The sequence below is a fragment of the Puntigrus tetrazona genome, chromosome 17 (assembly GCF_018831695.1).
Source record: "Puntigrus tetrazona isolate hp1 chromosome 17, ASM1883169v1, whole genome shotgun sequence".
NCBI classification, from domain to species: domain Eukaryota; kingdom Metazoa; phylum Chordata; class Actinopteri; order Cypriniformes; family Cyprinidae; genus Puntigrus; species Puntigrus tetrazona.
The window spans coordinates 3,569,328-3,586,735 of NC_056715.1; the positions used below are offsets into that span (position 1 = coordinate 3,569,328).

A 17,408-nucleotide genomic window follows, 5' to 3' on the forward strand; every position below is an offset into this window, starting at 1 on the left:
AATCAAAGCACCTTCTAAGACGATCGAGACTATGTAAGCTTTCCGTGGGAGCTACTTTTACAATGAGACACAAAATATATTAATTCGCTTTGCCCATATTGTAAAGACATTACAGAAAAACCGGCTGTGAGCCTCTAGTCTCACGCCTAATAGATTTGGTGTTTTCCTGCTATAAACATGAATTAAATGAAACATTAAGTACCTTTAATGAGTAACAGTTTATAACCTTCAGTAATAATTTATATTGATGTGATGCCAACTTGAAAGAGATTATAATAAGTTTGAACGTGTGTGAGCATATAGTTGTATACAGGGTTCACAAAGAATTGAGGAAAAGTTGTAAACATTAAAACTTTTATAATGTCAAAAAAAAGCCATAGAATTTCTGCATTTCTTGCTTTTCTCACTTTGGATAAATTTAATTGGCAAGAAAAACGTTTTATTATTTTTGTAATTCAAATTTTTTGAGCAATAAAATTTCTATAATATAATTGTCATCTCTTGATTTAATTAACAATATATATATATATATATATATATATATATATATATATATATATATATATATATATATATATATATATATACGTGCAGAAGCAACTGGAAAATTTGTGTTCAAAAGTGAAGGAACCCTGTATATAATGTCTGTTGATAACTTCATGTACTAATGGAAGTTATAAAGTGATACCCATGATTATCAAATGTTACATAAACTATTTCTGCTGTCGACAAAGAAAACCGGCAAGTTCGAAATTCCCACATAAAGACACTTGACTTGAGTTATTATTAATATTAAGTCGTTCGACGCAATCTGAAGTGTTGGTGAGATCAGCATCCCGGCCTGACGGCCATCTGTAAGAGCATCACCTGTCTGTTCTCTGTGGGATGAGTCTTGTTGATGTGTCTGGTCAGACCCGGAGAACTGAAGAACGTGGAGGGACAGTGTTTGCATGAGAATATCTGCTGTTCTCCGGGGCTCAGATCGGGTCTGAGGAGCAAGTCGTCTCTGACCGCGTGCCAGAGTCGGTGCTTGTCCCTGATCTCCGCGGAGGGAAAGTGCGCTCCGCACAGGTGACACGGGAAAGTGATCTGTCCGCTTTCGATGTGCGCGTATGAGGACGCTTTGATCGTCTCGTGCGCGGCCAGGTGTTTCCTCAGGTAGGCTTGCCTGCGGAACTTCTTGCTGCAGTAGTGACACTCAAACACTTCTTCCGGACCGGGCGAGGGCAGGTAGGGGGTGCCGGATCTGTCGGGCTCCTCGGGGCAGTGATCGAACAACCTCGAGCTGTCCGCGGGGCCGATGCGCATCTCAAAGCATTTCTCCGAGGACGGGAACCTTTGGTCCAGAGGAGGGTCTTGGGATCCCCTGTGCATCATGTTGCTGTCCGGTGCTGATCTGTGCTGTTGAGAGCTGTCCGGACTCAGCTGGTGCTGATTGTTCAGTCTCAGCTTGCTGGCGTTCTCCTTCCCCTCCACTGAGGACTTCTCGTGGTTGCGCGCCTCCAGAGGAGACTTCTTGGCGTCTCCGGTGCTCAGGTTGCGAGGTTTGTGCCATCTCCGATGGGACGCGAGGTTGGCAGGACAGCTGAAAACTTTGTCGCACTCCGGACAGCGGTACTCAACCCGGACGATTCTGGAGCATTTGTGCTGGGCTAGAGAAAACGGATCAGGGTATTCTTCCTTACAGAGCTGGCAGATGAACTCGCCCAGCGGTTTTTTTCTACCGCTTTGCGGTACTAGTTTTGACTCGGGGCTTTCTTTTTTGATTTTAAGCCCGAGGACCGGTGAGGTGGTGACTTCGTCTTCGAAATTAAGCTTTCTGATGACTTTAGGCTTTTTGGGTGGTTTGCTCTTGCGCTCCGAGTCCATGAACGCGCGTTTTACGCACTGGTGAAAGGCAGGGTAGGTGGGCACCGATGAGGGGACCGGTGTGCCAAACTTCATGTCAGAGTGGTTCATTAGCAGACGCTCGATTGAAGACACCGGGGTGGCCAGTGGGAACGACTCGGCCATGGCTGGCGAGCTGAGACACCTGTCCAAAAGCTCCGTGCTGATGGGTTTGATCGGGCTGTAGGAGTCGGTGCTGTTGCGCGGAGATGACGCGCTCTGCTCCGGGTGGCTGAAGTAGCTCTGAGCGTAATCGACGCTCTCTCCAGCAAGCCCTCCAGAGTCCTCCAGAAGATGTTTAGTGCTCACATCACTTATCCATGATTCTGTAATAGGTTCCAGCACATCAGACACACTCGCATTTGAAGTTTGGCTAGGCAGGTCCTCTTTGCGCGGCTCTTTTTCTTCTTGCGCTCGCACCTTGTAGGATGCAGATGAGGAACGTTTACTCCGTTTCACTAAAAATCCTCGTGGCATCTTCACCCGAAGTCCAGATGAAACTGCTGAGGAGAAGATGCGGGCTGGATACTGTCGCCGTGGTGCGCCCCGCGCGCGCGTTTTATCCTTTGGGTCGCCTTCGGGTTCTGTGTGAGGTCACTGTCAGTGCCGCGCTTGTGCCCAATCAGTGCTGACATTCAAACGAAGAGGGGGCGGGGCGAGCGCTAATAAGCTGTTCCAGTTACGGATTCATTTCTAATGGGCAGCAGATTGTTATCTCAAAGGTCTCAAGGGATCGATGGGCTCTTTAACCTTCACATGTTTTACGGTTTCCTGTTCAGTAACGCGAGATCAGTCCACCGACACTGAACATGAAGAATATATGACTGTATGACTGTACAGAGGAATAGAAATAACTTCTATTTAGAGGGAATTATTAGGCTACCCTGTCTAGAGACAAAGTAATATTACTTTTATAATTATTGTAATCGTAATATTAATAACCTCTGTGTGTGTGTGTGTGCGTGTGCATATATATATATATATATATATATATATATATATATATATATATATATATATATATATATATATATATATATATATATACATATATAAAAAAAAATATATATATATATATATATATATATATATATATATATATATATATATATATATATATATATATATTTTTTTTTTTTTTTGTTTTTTTTTGTTAGCTGTTTTTAACCTAGTCAAAAAAACAATAACTGCAGTTTGAGATTAATTGGAATGCACAATGATAAAGCTTTTTTATATATATATATATAGATAGATATATGCAGATATGCCTATGCCTTTTGTTTTTATTTTCATTCAATTTTTTAATAAAATGATAACAATAGTATTATTCCTAATAATATTGTATTTTGCCTTGGGTGACAGGGAAGCAAATTTCAGTTATTCATAATCAGAAGCTTAGGTTATTCAAGTGCCCTTATATGCTAATGATTTAATTCCCCCGATTTAATTTGACGTGTTCGTATTCTCTCTTTTTTTAAGGGAAATGTTCACATACAGTAACCGTTAAATTCAACACGCTTCATGGCAAGAGCGCGATTAATCTGTCTCGGTGTCACAGTGCAAGAACGGTTCGTCGCGCAGTGAACGCTGGGAATCCGCGCCGCTGCTTTTCTCATGTTGAGGGTGTTCGGGGTCAGTCAGGCTGCTGATAGCCTGCAGAAGCTGTGGACGCTGATAACAGACGCGGCTCTTTATTCTCTGGAGCAGGGGGCGGATGGATGCCGAAGCCACAAACCTGTTACCGTCCCATTATCCTGAGCCGGACTCGCCTCCCGGGACACTCGTCTGGACGCGAGCGAGCGTGAGAAAACGCCGGGACGGTTTGTTTGAGGGGACGATCATTTACGCGGTGCTTAAAAAGACCTTGCTGATTAAAATGTAGTAGCATAATTGTCTGATTGATAGATAGATCGTGCTGGTTGGCTCTTAATTTCTCTCTGCAGGAAACGATCAGCTCCAGCATCAGACTCTGGCAGCTTTATACAGACAGATTGTTGAATAATTAATGTTTAATCATCTTTAATTAGGGCTCGTGTTGTATTTATCACTAACACAGTTTTGGTGCATTAGCTTAAAACTGTCACATGGACGTCACATCAATTAAACTGAAAAACCCGAACTGAAAAATATCTATCTATCTATCTATCTATCTATCTGTCTATCTGTCTATCTGTCTGTCTGTCTGTCTGTCTGTCTGTCTGTCTGTCTATCTATCTATCTATTTAATATACATTTTAATATAATAGTATATTTAAACTTCATTAATGCATTTCTTTAAAATAATTAATTGCACAGACCGCATCAATCACTTTAACGAAAACAAAGACAGACGTTTTTATTTAGTGCAGTAGGCTATAAGTGCTTTAAAATCCATTTGAACTAAACCTTTTGCATTAATTGGCTAATTGGATTCTTAAACGTCGAATTATTTTTATAATATATAAGCATTATTTTAATTGCACATGCAAATGGATACACATCTAAATCATTCAAAGGTGATGGCTGTTAATGACTGCGTGTGATTTATGTGTGAACCGCTCGCGCGCTCGAAACTACTGTTTATTACAATCTGTCGCCATCTTGTGGAATATTTGAGTAATTGCGCTTTATTTATCTTTTTATTTTTATTTTTTAATTGCAATGATAAACAACAAATATTACAAAGCAAAACAGACATATCAGGACAATACGATATATATATATATATATATATATATATATATATATATATATATATATATATATATATATATATATAATTTTAATTATTATATAATGAAAGTTTATTAAAGGCAGCACGTAAATAAAAAATAAGCAAATTCTTTAAAATAAAACCCAAAAATAATATTTTTATAACATAAGGAAAATGAGGGCATTAACCCTATTCCAGAAAGACTAAACAAAAGGACATGAGTCAAAAGAAATGAGTCACAGTTTCAGAAGAAAATTCACAGAAAGAACAAGCTGTATCAGTGTCACTCTTAAATTTCTGCAAAAACTGCTTGACAGAATAAAATGTGTTCTAAAAAATATGAATAAAAAATAAATAAAAAAAAAGAATAAAAAAAGTGTTATTTTTAAGTTATTTCTTTAACCTTATTAGTTAAGATAAACATCTGATGGAGTGGCTTTATTTTTTTATTTTTTTAATGGCAAGACCTTTCCTTCTTTTATTCATTCACTCTCTCTCCCTCTTTCATTCTTTTGCTTCTCGCTTTCATTATTTTACTGTCCTTTTTTCCTTTTTTCTTTCTTTGCAATTTTCTTTCTTTTAAATAAATAGTGTAGAAGAAGTATTGAAGATAGATAGATAGATATATAGAGAGATAGATAGATAGATAGATAGATAGATAGATAGATAGATAGATAGATAGATAGATAGATAGATAGATTAAAATAAATAAGTAGACAAACTGGACCTAAGCATTTAAACAACGCGGAACATTCAATAAACACATAAATAAAAGCGGGTCTAGGTTTGAAGAAGCTAAAAAAACCTGCGTGGTCACTGCTTTCTGTGAATGTGTTGCAGGAACAGGTTTGTCCGCTAGAGGGCGGTCAGGAGCAGATTTTTTTTTTCTGCTGTTACATTGGCAGACGTGTGCGCCAGAAATAGTTTGTTATGCTGCTATTTTGCAAAAATAAATAAACAAATAAATAAAATAAAAATTCAGATTTCCGTGTGTGCGAATGGATGAAGGCACCTGCTAAATGAGCGAATGCAATTTGCATAAAAACGCTTTATTGTTTGAAGAACTGAATCGTCTGGCTTGACGAGAAAAGGGAAATACCACCTGCTTCGTCCGGGCGACGTTTGCGTGAGAGGGAAACCTGTAAGCGAAGTATGCAGGGAATGCGCTGGCAGGACGGTGTCCCGCATAAAGGTTATAAAACTACTCATAACCATTACGTAACCTGCAGGTCCGCCGCTCCCTTTCAGGTGAGATCGGTGCGTTTAATCAATGCGATTCACGGGCCGAGCTTCAGGATTCCCCTCTGCGTAAAGAAAGCGTCCTCTGCTTGAAACCGGGGAAGCTGTTGATGACTTCTTTAAAAGTCCTGCGCAGAGACAGAATTCCCTTTCACTCCTCCGGGACTTTAAACAGCACGTCTGCTGACGGAGAGGCGAAGGGAAACCTGGAGGTAAATGTTTAGCGATTTACCCCGATTAAAAAGCGTGCTTCATGTCTGATGCGCATGTGAGAGGAGTCTGGAAGAAATTGGAAATTCCAGCGGTGTTTGGAGAGGGTGGGTCACACGTCCTTCACTTCACATCTAAACCTTCAGTGTGAGTCAGCAGGTGCTGTGTCAGAACATGCCCTTTCATGTGAGCTAGTTTCATGTAAAATTACATTGTTTTTACCCCGGTGAAAATATAGCATTTGTTTTAGCCTGACGAGCTACTGGGAAAGGTGACTTGTTTAATGAGTTCTCCAATTATTTACATGCATTTACCTGCATTGCCTTTCAAAAGTCTCTCGTGGTCACAAAGGCCGCATTTATTTGATCCAAAATACAGTAAGGGCATAATGTAGTATTGGTGATGCAGTGAAAAGCCCCTGTTACAATAACTATCTGAATATATTATATAACTGGGTTTAAGGCGTCGTATTACTAAAATGATAGTGAATAGATAAATGTTTTAAGCTGCTTAAAATATTCATGGAAACTGATACATTTTGGTAAATGGGAGATTCAAAAGAAGAGCGTTATTATTAATATGCATTAATTGTAACATTTTCACTTTTGATCAATTTTTGCTAAATAAAGTATTTAAAAAGTGCACTCTCCAATTTTTCTTAAAATATATACTAAAAATTGAAAAAGAATAATTTATTGCGTTTTAATATATATATATATATATATATATATATATATATATATATATATATATATATATATTAAAGCGCATATATATATATATTAAAGCGCATATATATATATATATATATATATATATATATATATATATATATATATATTAAAGCATATATATGTGTATATATATGTATATGTATGCTTTAATTGCACAATAGGTTTGTATTTAGTCTATATTAAATATTGCAGTACTGCATAAAAACAAAAGTGCGACAATTAATAACAAATACAATTTACAGGAATAATTAATTAAAAAATAAACAAGCGATTTCTTCACTATCATCCTGTTCCAAGGAAGTCCATATGGCTTCCATGCGAGAAAACGTTAGACTTGGCATAATATCCCCACGGCTCTTTCAACGGAAATGAAAGTGAACGCTGAGTGACGCCATCAAGTTATCAAAAACGCACCATAAAATCTGAACGTTTCGAGCTTTCTGAAGCCACGTGATCGCTATTACAAGGACATTATTGGATTGTAAGTCGCTTTTCATATAATCGAAAGATTATATTAAAATTTGGTCACATGTTAGACGAAAACCCAATGATTCATCAGCATCGCATCCAGATATGCTTTTGTGTTTTTTCACATGGCAACAATGCTACACGTCCAGTATGAGATGAGTCAGTGATCACGTTTAAATGTGACGGATGGTCTTGTTCCTGATGTTTACAGATGTGATCTCAGAGGAAGTGTGTGTGCGCGTGTGTGTTCACGCTGCTGTCAGAACTGCCTCAGCAAAAGTGTCTCCCACCAAATATCCCCCCCGCTCGCGGACATGCTGATCACACAGCCTTGAATCGAGAACTGGACAGGACGTCCTATCCGCTCAGATCACATGATACAGGAAAGGAACATTTCCAGAGTTTCCCCTATTCGATCAGGTTAAGTGTTTTTTGACTTCCTGGTAGCACTGCATTGCATTGTTGTGATTTGTAGGTCGCTTTTTCTACATTTCCACTCATGATCATCTTATTTCACATGAATCGGTTAGATTGTATCGGAGACGAGTTCTGGGTCAGGCTCACAATAGCAAAAAAGTTCTCTTTTTGTTGTGCTCCTGCGTTTTAGTGGAGCACCCTCTGCCCTCGGGGTTTACTGCACTTGGTTACTGTTACTACGGTAGTTGTGTTTGAGCACAGGCTGTCTTGGACTGTACATACGCATCTTGAGCAAAAGACGACGCTTCCTTTGTGTAAATGCCTTTGTGGGCAAATGCTCACGGCAGAAAGACACACAGAGGAGTTTCCCAATCTCCACATTATGAGGAAGCACTACTATGCTGGCACCATACTGTCTATTTCCTGGACTTTACCATAATTAACTATATATATATATATTAATAAATTAAAATTTAAAATTTAAATGTAAAAAATCTAAATGTTTTTCTTTTTTTTAATTATATATATATATATATATATATATATATATATATATATATATATATATATATATATATATATATATATATATATATAAATACAAATAAAAGAAAAAGCCAAACCCACTTTGACTTCCTGAACTGGACTATGATATAATTTTTTTTAGAATTTTTTTTTTTATATTTCCATGTACAAAATGTCGATCCCACTTTTGGACACTTTTGTATGAAACGTATTATGGAATAGGCCTATATGTGCCATCATATTTTAGGGATTGTTTACTTTTGTTCACGTATCGCAAAATCAGAATTCTAAACTGAAATCCATGTATATATATTTAAAAATGAAATTATTCAAAAACTAAAAATCACTAAATGAGTACAATGATTTAAGATTTAAGAAGAATTATTGTATACTTCAGCAATATAGTTTATCATTAGAATGTAAAATTTTATACTAAATTATTGAATTCATAAAATTATACATTTTACATGCCATCATATTTAATGCAGTGTTTTATTGCAATTTATATTCACTTGATATCTTTTAGCTAAATAAATAAAAAATGACAAAATATAATATAATTTTACAATTGTTAGTAATAATATACTATACTAGTATAATTTTTTAAATAATGATTTTAGAATTATAATTAGATATTTATAATAGTTTTTATATAATTCAAAATATTTTATGATTTTATACACATTTTGCACCAAGTTATGCAATATCAGAATTATGTAAACCATCTGAAATCTATATGCATGATTCAATACCTTTCAGCAAAAATTCTGAGATGTTTGAACACAGGATTTTTTGCAAACCACCAAAGTGCACTTTGTGTGTCAGAAAAGAAAATATTTAGCACGCATCACAATGCGTTTAGGCCCCAGCTGGATTGTGGGATGTTTTGCAACTGGAAAAAGACGGGCTTTTAGTATTACTGATCTGATAGTATGTTTAATGAAGCAGAGAAAATTTCCCCCAAACTCCTGTCTCAGTTAATTCCCTAAAAAAAAAAACGTCAATCACACTGGAAATCCCCACCCTCGACTCAAGCCCCGCCCCCCTTTTTGCTCGGTGTCTTTTAACGCTGCTTAAACTCTCTCACACAGTCCACAAGAGCTACTCAGACTTCCGACACAAACATGGAGCTCTACCGAAGCACCAACACCAACCAAATGGATTATAATGAGGATGGCCGCGGACCCAAATCTGGGAAAATGCTTGCGAACAACGACGACCGTTTAGACAGCGGTTTGGACTCGCTTAAAGAGGACGATTGCTCGTACGTGGAGTCTGCTTTCGAGCGGTTGAAAGTGGCCGGGGACGAGCCCTGGAAGAAAGAGTTCACCGAAGACGGAGACACGTAAGTGCGCGGAGGTTTTCTTTAAAACGATATTAATGCAGCTCATGCAAAGCGTTTACGTGCATTTGACATTTCAAAGTGTCGCGCACGAAATACAATGCATGAAACCCAACTTTTAGGTTGCGGAGAACTGTTTAGACCCCGTTGTTGCTTCTTAGCTAGTTATTAAAGCGATGCAAAAAGTCGTTAAAATGTATAATTGTTCTTCGGCACGGTTGCATAGTCATTGTAATCACAACAGGCTAAAATAACTTTTAGTTTCTGAAGAGCGCAATATAATTAATACGTTTATTCTTTTATTTATATATTTGTTTTAAAAGTACTTATTGCACCTGGGGTTATGATTGTTCTTGAGCGCATTTAAAGTCCTGCTCATTCCATTCACAAACCGTAGTGCGCATGCGCCAGGCACCCTACGGTCATAATGGGCTTTATGTAAACAGAAACGCCGCAGCAGTACGGACTGTTCTCTGGCGCCGCGTCAATGTGGGCGGGGCTCCTGCCGGGCTCTGGCCCCGGCGTCAATGTGGGCGGGGCCTCGCGAGCTCGGAAAGTCCCGGGCTGCGCGCCAGACAGCCAGACGCGCGAGAGCTGCGCATGCCCCTACTAGGAAAAATACAGTTCTCTGCACACCAAAAAAAAAAAAAAGTGGTTTTATAAATAAAAACGTTTCACAGTTGCATAACTATGTCATTGCTTTCTTTTTTTTAAAGGTATCTACATATTGCCGTCATTCACGAGGCCGCAGAGGCTGCAATAAAAATGATTAATTTGTCCTATGGTGACCCCTTCCTCAACAAACAAAACAACCAGAGACAGGTACATCAAGATTAGTTTTACAAACATGTGCATATAATAACAATGACTATTTAACCCATACTAAACCGCTCTCCTCTTATTTCAGACCGCTTTGCATTTGGCCGTGGTCACAGAGCAGCCTCTTATAGTGGAGCAGTTACTGAAAGCCGGCTGTGATGCTTCTTTGGTGGATGACCGTGGAAATACGGCCCTCCATATCGCCTGCAGAAAAGGTTCTCTGGCCTGCTTCAGCCTCCTAACGCAGGGCTGTCGGCAGCAACTCCCAGCCATCCTCCAGACACCAAACTACAACGGTGAGATGGTGTTTTCCATGTGCCTTTGCTTGCGATCATCATCTCTGGCTCTCATTTGGACATTTTTGAACTGATTTGAATGTCATTTCACCGTCCAGGTCAGAAATGCATACACGTGGTCGCCAACCAGGGCTACCTGTCGCTGTTAGAAAGCCTCATCCAGCTCGGTGCAGATATTAACGCACAGGTAAAAGAAATAATTCCAAAAATATGTTTTTATTTGTTGTTTGTATCTTAACCGCATTGCGAAACCGAATGGCTGAAAATACTCGTACTTGTCTTTAGGAGCGGTGTAACGGACGAACGGCTCTCCACTTGGCAGTCGACCTCCAGAACTTTGAGCTTGTTAAACTTTTAATCACCAAAGGCGCTGATGTTCACAGCTTCACGTATGGCGGTCACACGCCTTATCACCTGACCTATGGCCGGGCCAACACAGACATCCAAAAAGTCCTGTATGAGCTCACGGCGCCACACCTAAGGGAACTTCCAGATAGTGAGTCAGAAGATAGCGATGAGGATTATGAAGACCAATGTACATCTGATGATGAAGATGTAAGCATTCCTTTCCTGGTGGTCATTTGATTCTCTTCAAATAATAAACACGTTAATGCGATGTCCTAATGTCATTCTTTTCTCGTTTCACAGATCTATGATGATATTAAAATGATGGGGCAAGTGTAGAAGGGCTTCTGGTGAACGGAGAAAGATTGATGTTCTCGCTCAAGGTGTCCAGGAACGAGTCCGCAGTGGAGCGCGCGGGGTCTCAGGTGGCTCACGGCTCATTGGCGGCGCAAGTACAAGACAGATGTAAACGGAGGCCCGGAAATGAAGGGTGTATTAGAGCAACACTGGAGAGAGGCCGACTGAAGCGCACCGTTGGCTCTCGATGATGGACTGTACTGTCAGCTGAAATGAACGGCTGTGTTTCTGTCGTACTGTGATGTAATATATTGTTTATATAGACAGATCTATTTTTATATTAACATGTACATGTGTATATATAAAAAGATTGAAACCTGTATTGTTTTGCGAAAAGATATAACATTTTAAATTAAAACCTTCAACTTGACTTTGTGTCCTTTCCTTGGAAATGCATGAGAACGGTCGGTTCCTACAAGAGAAACGAGGAAGTTAAACATCCTTTTATGTCACCGAGAAGAAGCGTTTGTAACTGCAGAACTTGCACGCTGTTTTCCGTCAGCTGAGTTCACTGGAATTTCCTGAGCAGGAAGGGCCATTCAGACTAAATTGGCAACGCTGAAAGTTCCCCGACTTCCTGAATTCCCAAAACAAGGAACGTTGCGGAATTGCACAATGCTGCTTTTTGTATAATTTTTTTTAATTTTTTTCAGGATGCTAGATTAGTCAACAGCTTACCCACAGGGAACTTTTTGAGATTACATTCCTAGAAAGTGTCCTCCAACACTGATGTTCTTGGAAAAGGGTGTAGTGTCTGTTTAGCACGCTATCTGGACACTGTTGACAACTCTGATCCCGAGCTTATGTTAACACCGAACTTGAATTCTTCCACATCCTTCATTAGCACGGTTCAGATGTTCCTATTGTTGGCAACTTAAAAATCACATTTAAACCAACAAAGCGAAGTGAAACCTCTTGAAAATTTCCTCAAACTTTCATATTCACGAGTCACGCAGTTCAACTCATTGTCACACTCTGCTTTCGTCTTGCTCTTTACTGTAAAGGAGAGTCAAGAAGTGTGTGTGGTTTTCTTGATTTGAATACAAACCTGAGATCTCTGCAGGGACTCCACCTTCATCTTAACCCTGCTTATTTCCGAACGTGAATCCGGAGTGCATGCCTTTTTGATTTTGAGATAGCGTTGTGCGTCTTCGGTCCCTGAGACACCTCTTGAAAAGTTCCATGCAAATGATGTAGTCATAGCGCTCGCTTTCTGAGACCTGAGGAGCCGGATTAGGACACGTAGGGCCCTTGATAGCTCCTGTGACTGCAGGAGAATACTCTTATGATTCAGCTAGATCCGAGAAATGACAGCAGGCCGGCACCTGGAAAATCCGGCTTTTTTTTGCCGTCTCTATGAAGTGCTGCAACACTACAGCTATGCAAATGCTATGTCTGGAGGGGATTCTTAAGTGAGAGTTTAGGAAATGCTATTTACAACTTTAAGAGATTGTGAGAACTTGACGTAACGCCGCTTCCCATAAATGGAGGAGACTGTGAGACCCTTCCTTTCGATTGAAAAGAAATTACTGATAAATACTGATAGCCAAATGAAATCTATTGTAAAAAACAGGAAACTTAATTCAGGCAGCAGCACATTACCTCCCGAAAGTAGGCAATCTGCAAAATCATGCGTTGACTCATAAGTTCAAGTTAACATATTTTTAATTAAAATTTTTAAAATATATATATATATATATATATATATATATATATATATATATATATATATATATATATATATATATATACATATACAAAGATATTAAAAACAATGAAAGACAGTTTGTTAAAAGAATAGTAATAATATTAAATTAAAAAGAATAAACTAATATTGAAGACTGACCAATTTCTTAAGTAATTTGTAAAAAGTTACACTTACATAAATCAGTTTTTTTAAATATGCATTTTAAATATGACTTGCTTAAAAAAAGAAAAAAAAAAGAACAAAGAAAAAGGAAACACACACTGCTTTCCAAAACATTATTTTTTATTGTACTGTTGCAAGAAAAAGCTACATAAACAGCAAAAACATCAGTTGACCTGAATATTGATGACATGATTGTAATTCTCAGACTTTTTTTTGTTTTTTGTCACAGGGCAAGACTCGTGCAGATCTTCTCAATCCCGTTCAGTAAGGGCCATGAGGTGGGTGTCGATCTCAGACTCTGACAAAATTCTGAAAAAAAAAAAAAAAAAAAAAAAAATTATATATATATATATATATATATATATATATATATATATATATATATATATATATATATATATATATAAGGTGACCTGTAGCACAGATTTTTGAATGTATTTGAGAAAGTTTCTTATGATCATCAGTGCTGCCATTTTTAAAATGCATCTGAATATATTTTAAAATGTAATTTAAAAAAGCTGAATTTTCAGCATCATCACGTCTTCCATGATCCTCATAAACGTATAGATTCGGTGCATATGGAAACATTTTGTTATTATAAATATTTAAAAAAAACATCTGTGCAGCTTAACATTATTTAAAAATTTTTTTTTACAAAATTTCCAGCATTCTTTGATGAATAAAAAAAACATTAGGAGACATTTTTTTTATATATGATGAAATGATAAACTCATTTATAATCTATTTAATTTGCCCTTACTTAAAAATTTCCGAATAACAAATTCTTACCGACCCTAAAAGTTGAACCTGTACTGTATGTAGACAGTATGAAAGTGGCAGCCTGGTTTAACTAGTAACTGCGAGTGCCCAGTGGGAATTTTTCTCCGTTTATAGAGAATGGTTTGGTGGTTGACATACAGGACATATGTAAATGCTATATAATGATATGCAAATATTACATCCTGTTCTCTTTGAAATGTACAAACAAACCTGAACTTGGGCTCCTCTGTGGTAACAACCCCGACCTCCAGCTCCGAAGGCTTGAAGTCGATGGCCAGAACGGTGGACAGGCAGCTTATAGCAGTCTGCGTGGATAAAAAGTGCACAAAAGAAGGTTACAACCACAACCACAAGGGTATCAATTCCATTTGGGGTGAACGTATCATACCTCTACTGTTTGATCAAAGGTCCAATCCAATTTCTTCTTCACTTTTTTCTCCAGGAAGCTGGTGGCTTCTGTTTGCTTGACTCCTGCAGCAGTGGCCTTGAAGCCGCAGTAGTAACCTGCAGGATCGCATTTATACACCTGCGGCCCCAGCTCCTCATCCACGCCAACCACAATCATACCTGACCGATTACAACACACAATACCGACAAGCATGTCTTTACGTGGAAGCTACATACACGTATACCAATAACATTCCTATTCTGACATGTAGAAAACGACCTACTACGTCTTTCCCTATTAGTTACGCATTATTATAATGTGCGCATTTCTGCATCCCTAAAACACACGGATTTCACTCATTTTTGTTGCATATGCAACCAGAAAATACAATGCAAGGATTTAGACTCAATATTAAATATTAACTAGTTCTCAAGAAGCACATCTTATTATTAATGCTGCTTGATATTTTTTTGAATTCTGTGATGAATAGAAAGATCAAAGAACATTTATGTGAAATAAATATTTTTTCACATACCTAATGTCTTTACTTTTGATCAATTTAATGCATCCTAACTTAACTAAATGACTTATTTCTTACCGACCCCCAAACATCTGAACGGTACTTTATGTAGTGTGAAAGATCTAGCCTAGTACTGCTAACAGATGGCACCAAGAGGGGATTTTTTTTTTTTTTTTTTTTTTTTTACTGTTTATCAAGTATGCTTTGGTGGTTGTCATACAGGATGTATGTAAATAAATGTATGTAAATGCTATGTAATGGAATGCAAATAGCAGCGTGCAAATTTTAATATTAGATGCTATCTATTTCTAGGCTCGGTATTTCATTGGGCTATTAAGTTTTAGTTTTACACACATTAGATTAGGCTTAATGCAGCAAAAGTGTATATTTAAGGTGATAACTGCATGTCTCAACTGTGCAACACTTATATTTACTGTTGCATGCTGCAGATCTGCGGTATATGCTGCGTAACTGGATGAACTTTGAAACCTTAAAACTGCTATTAAACTAAAACGAATCAACTTTGACCTATACCGAGCTGAAAAAATGGCACCGTCTACTGCAGAGCTGGTTTTTAGCCGAATCAAACACTCATAGTACTAAACTGAATCAACACTCGCTAAAAAAATGAATAAATAATAAATAAAAATACTGCTTATAGCTAAACCATGACATGGTTATTTACCAAAATTGAGCTAAATTATAACACTATTGTCTTCCGTATAGCTGCTCTGAGCTGAAACTCATTCAATTGAAAAAACTAGCAAGTTATTTTCCTGTTTATGTCCGTGTAGCTGTATATTGTGTAAACCTATACAAATACATATTCATACCGTCCTGAATCAGACGGTATACTTACAGCAGCCCAGTGGCCTCATCTCTGCGTTCTGCGTGTACACCTGTGAGATGTCCGCAATGCGTTTACACAGCATGTCTACCGGGATCTCATAGCCGTATTTATACTTCCAGTTAGCAGCTTCATATCGCGCCCTCTGCACCTGCGACCTGCTGTCAGCTTCTCAGAGAAACATAATACATCACGCTGCGGTGCAAAATAACACACAGTTTTACATTTCACCACAGAACAGAGCAAAAGGAGACGTCCTAAAGATTCACTTAAGCTGGAGAGTTGCCGAGATGAGTTTACCTGTCATGCCGGACATCACGCAGCCAATGTTTTCCGTTATTCTGAATAAATGAGTGACGGTGGATGCATCGAGAAGCTTATCCTGGGTGATGAAGAGGAAAGCTTCGTAAGAGTACGCACTTTTTTTGCATAGTTTGCAGTTTATATTTAACAAGAGTGGCTTACGAATAGAGAAAACAAACTCACTGGAACTTTCCTTTGAGTAATAACAACTGCACAGTCTTTCCCTCTGACCGCTACTGATGTTAGGCCTCCCTGATTAATGGCCTTGAATGCATATTCTGTGGAAAATAAAAGAAACATGCTGACTATGATCATCAATTGTTCATGAAATGCACAAGTGTTTCGTTATTGGTGTTGAATAAATGTAAAAAGATAATATGTAAAATGTTACAATCGTGTAATTGCATAAATATACGTGCAATACAGACCATCTGAATGAAGATGATTTATAAAATATGGTAACATGTAAAAGATTCGATAAGCTGCTCAAGTGAAACGTGAACAAAAATGAATCAATCTACGCATGTATAACATTCATAATTGTAAACATGAAACCTAAAGTGCTTTAATCCACACTGTTATAAACAACGACTTCAGATGGATCTGTCAAGTAACTTAAAACGGAAACGCGCGAGAATAAATGTAGTGTGACAAAAGGCTAATTAATTTTAGCTTAATATTCCGCTCATGCTTTTTCAAACTGATGTTTAATGCCGCCATAAGCTATTAAACCTGAGCAAGAAAAAGTGCAGAATGGTCCTGGTGCAAAATGACTGGGCATTTATTCTTTCGATTTAATAAAGACACGCTTTCATCGATACGCACCGACTTGATAGAGTCTCCCCTCAGGAGAAAAGATGGTGATATGTCGATCAAACCCCGCGCTCGAGCCTCGGGACATAATGCAAAGGATTTACTGTTTAATATTGAAGTTTGTAAACAGATCTAACCACACAGCTCTGCCGTACACCGGAAATGATAACATCGGCTCCAGCGTTCATATCCGGGTAAGATGGCGCGACGCGTCGCACTCAAATGGTTAAAAGGGGCACGTGTGTGAGAAGCACGTTAAAAAAAAGCGCTGCTAGTTAACGGTTAACAGTTAGTGTTATATGAACCTTCTGCAAAGAGTAGAGTTTACAAAAGCTGCCTACTGCATTGTGTTGTACTTTATTAGTTTAATATCGCATATAATAGTATTTTCGTTTTATGTAACAGGTAACGCTTTCTTAGTCTAATTACTAACATTGAAAATTAATGTTAACAAACTGATTAAACCGACTTATTTTACACGCACGATTTTTATGTTAAGGTAAAAATGTCCAAATCCAATTAATTTAATTCCTGTAATTAATATTTTTTCATAAGG

At 37.9% G+C, this 17,408-nt stretch overlaps 3 protein-coding genes across 3 annotated transcripts; 1 reads left to right on the forward strand and 2 right to left on the reverse strand.

Moving 5' to 3' along the window:
* Positions 1-597: 597 nt before the first annotated feature.
* Positions 598-2,446, reverse strand: LOC122361639 (insulinoma-associated protein 2). Its single transcript, XM_043262461.1, has one exon. The coding sequence runs from the start codon at positions 2,362-2,364 to the stop codon at positions 829-831; it is 1,536 nt and encodes a 511-aa protein (XP_043118396.1). The 5' UTR covers positions 2,365-2,446; the 3' UTR covers positions 598-828.
* Positions 2,447-5,913: 3,467 nt separating this feature from the next.
* On the forward strand, positions 5,914-11,701 carry nfkbiab (nuclear factor of kappa light polypeptide gene enhancer in B-cells inhibitor, alpha b). Its single transcript, XM_043263385.1, has 7 exons — positions 5,914-6,030; positions 9,264-9,517; positions 10,231-10,336; positions 10,422-10,629; positions 10,728-10,816; positions 10,915-11,184; positions 11,278-11,701. The coding sequence occupies exons 1-7, from the start codon at positions 5,929-5,931 to the stop codon at positions 11,311-11,313; spliced, it is 1,065 nt and encodes a 354-aa protein (XP_043119320.1). The 5' UTR covers positions 5,914-5,928; the 3' UTR covers positions 11,314-11,701.
* A 1,602-nt stretch (positions 11,702-13,303) lies between these two features.
* psma6a (proteasome 20S subunit alpha 6a) lies at positions 13,304-17,029 on the reverse strand. Its single transcript, XM_043262187.1, has 7 exons — positions 16,865-17,029; positions 16,223-16,317; positions 16,037-16,118; positions 15,749-15,904; positions 14,370-14,548; positions 14,192-14,286; positions 13,304-13,510 (listed from the first exon to the last, which is right to left on the reverse strand). The coding sequence occupies exons 1-7, from the start codon at positions 16,938-16,940 to the stop codon at positions 13,453-13,455; spliced, it is 741 nt and encodes a 246-aa protein (XP_043118122.1). The 5' UTR covers positions 16,941-17,029; the 3' UTR covers positions 13,304-13,452.
* Positions 17,030-17,408: the final 379 nt, after the last annotated feature.

Coding starts and splice junctions, on each gene's coding strand:
- psma6a (XM_043262187.1), bottom strand. CDS start 16,940: ATGTCCCGAGGCTCGAGCGCGGGGTTTGATCGACATATCACCATCTTT. Junction 14,287..14,369: donor CCTTTGATCAAACAGTAGAG/GTATGATACGTT, acceptor TTATCCACGCAG/ACTGCTATAAGCTGCCTGTC. Junction 13,511..14,191: donor ACAGAGGAGCCCAAGTTCAG/GTTTGTTTGTAC, acceptor TTTTTTTTTCAG/AATTTTGTCAGAGTCTGAGA.
- nfkbiab (XM_043263385.1), top strand. CDS start 5,929: ATGACTTCTTTAAAAGTCCTGCGCAGAGACAGAATTCCCTTTCACTCC. Junction 6,031..9,263: donor AGGCGAAGGGAAACCTGGAG/GTAAATGTTTAG, acceptor TCTCTCACACAG/TCCACAAGAGCTACTCAGAC. Junction 10,337..10,421: donor AACAAAACAACCAGAGACAG/GTACATCAAGAT, acceptor CTCTTATTTCAG/ACCGCTTTGCATTTGGCCGT.
- LOC122361639 (XM_043262461.1), bottom strand. CDS start 2,364: ATGCCACGAGGATTTTTAGTGAAACGGAGTAAACGTTCCTCATCTGCA.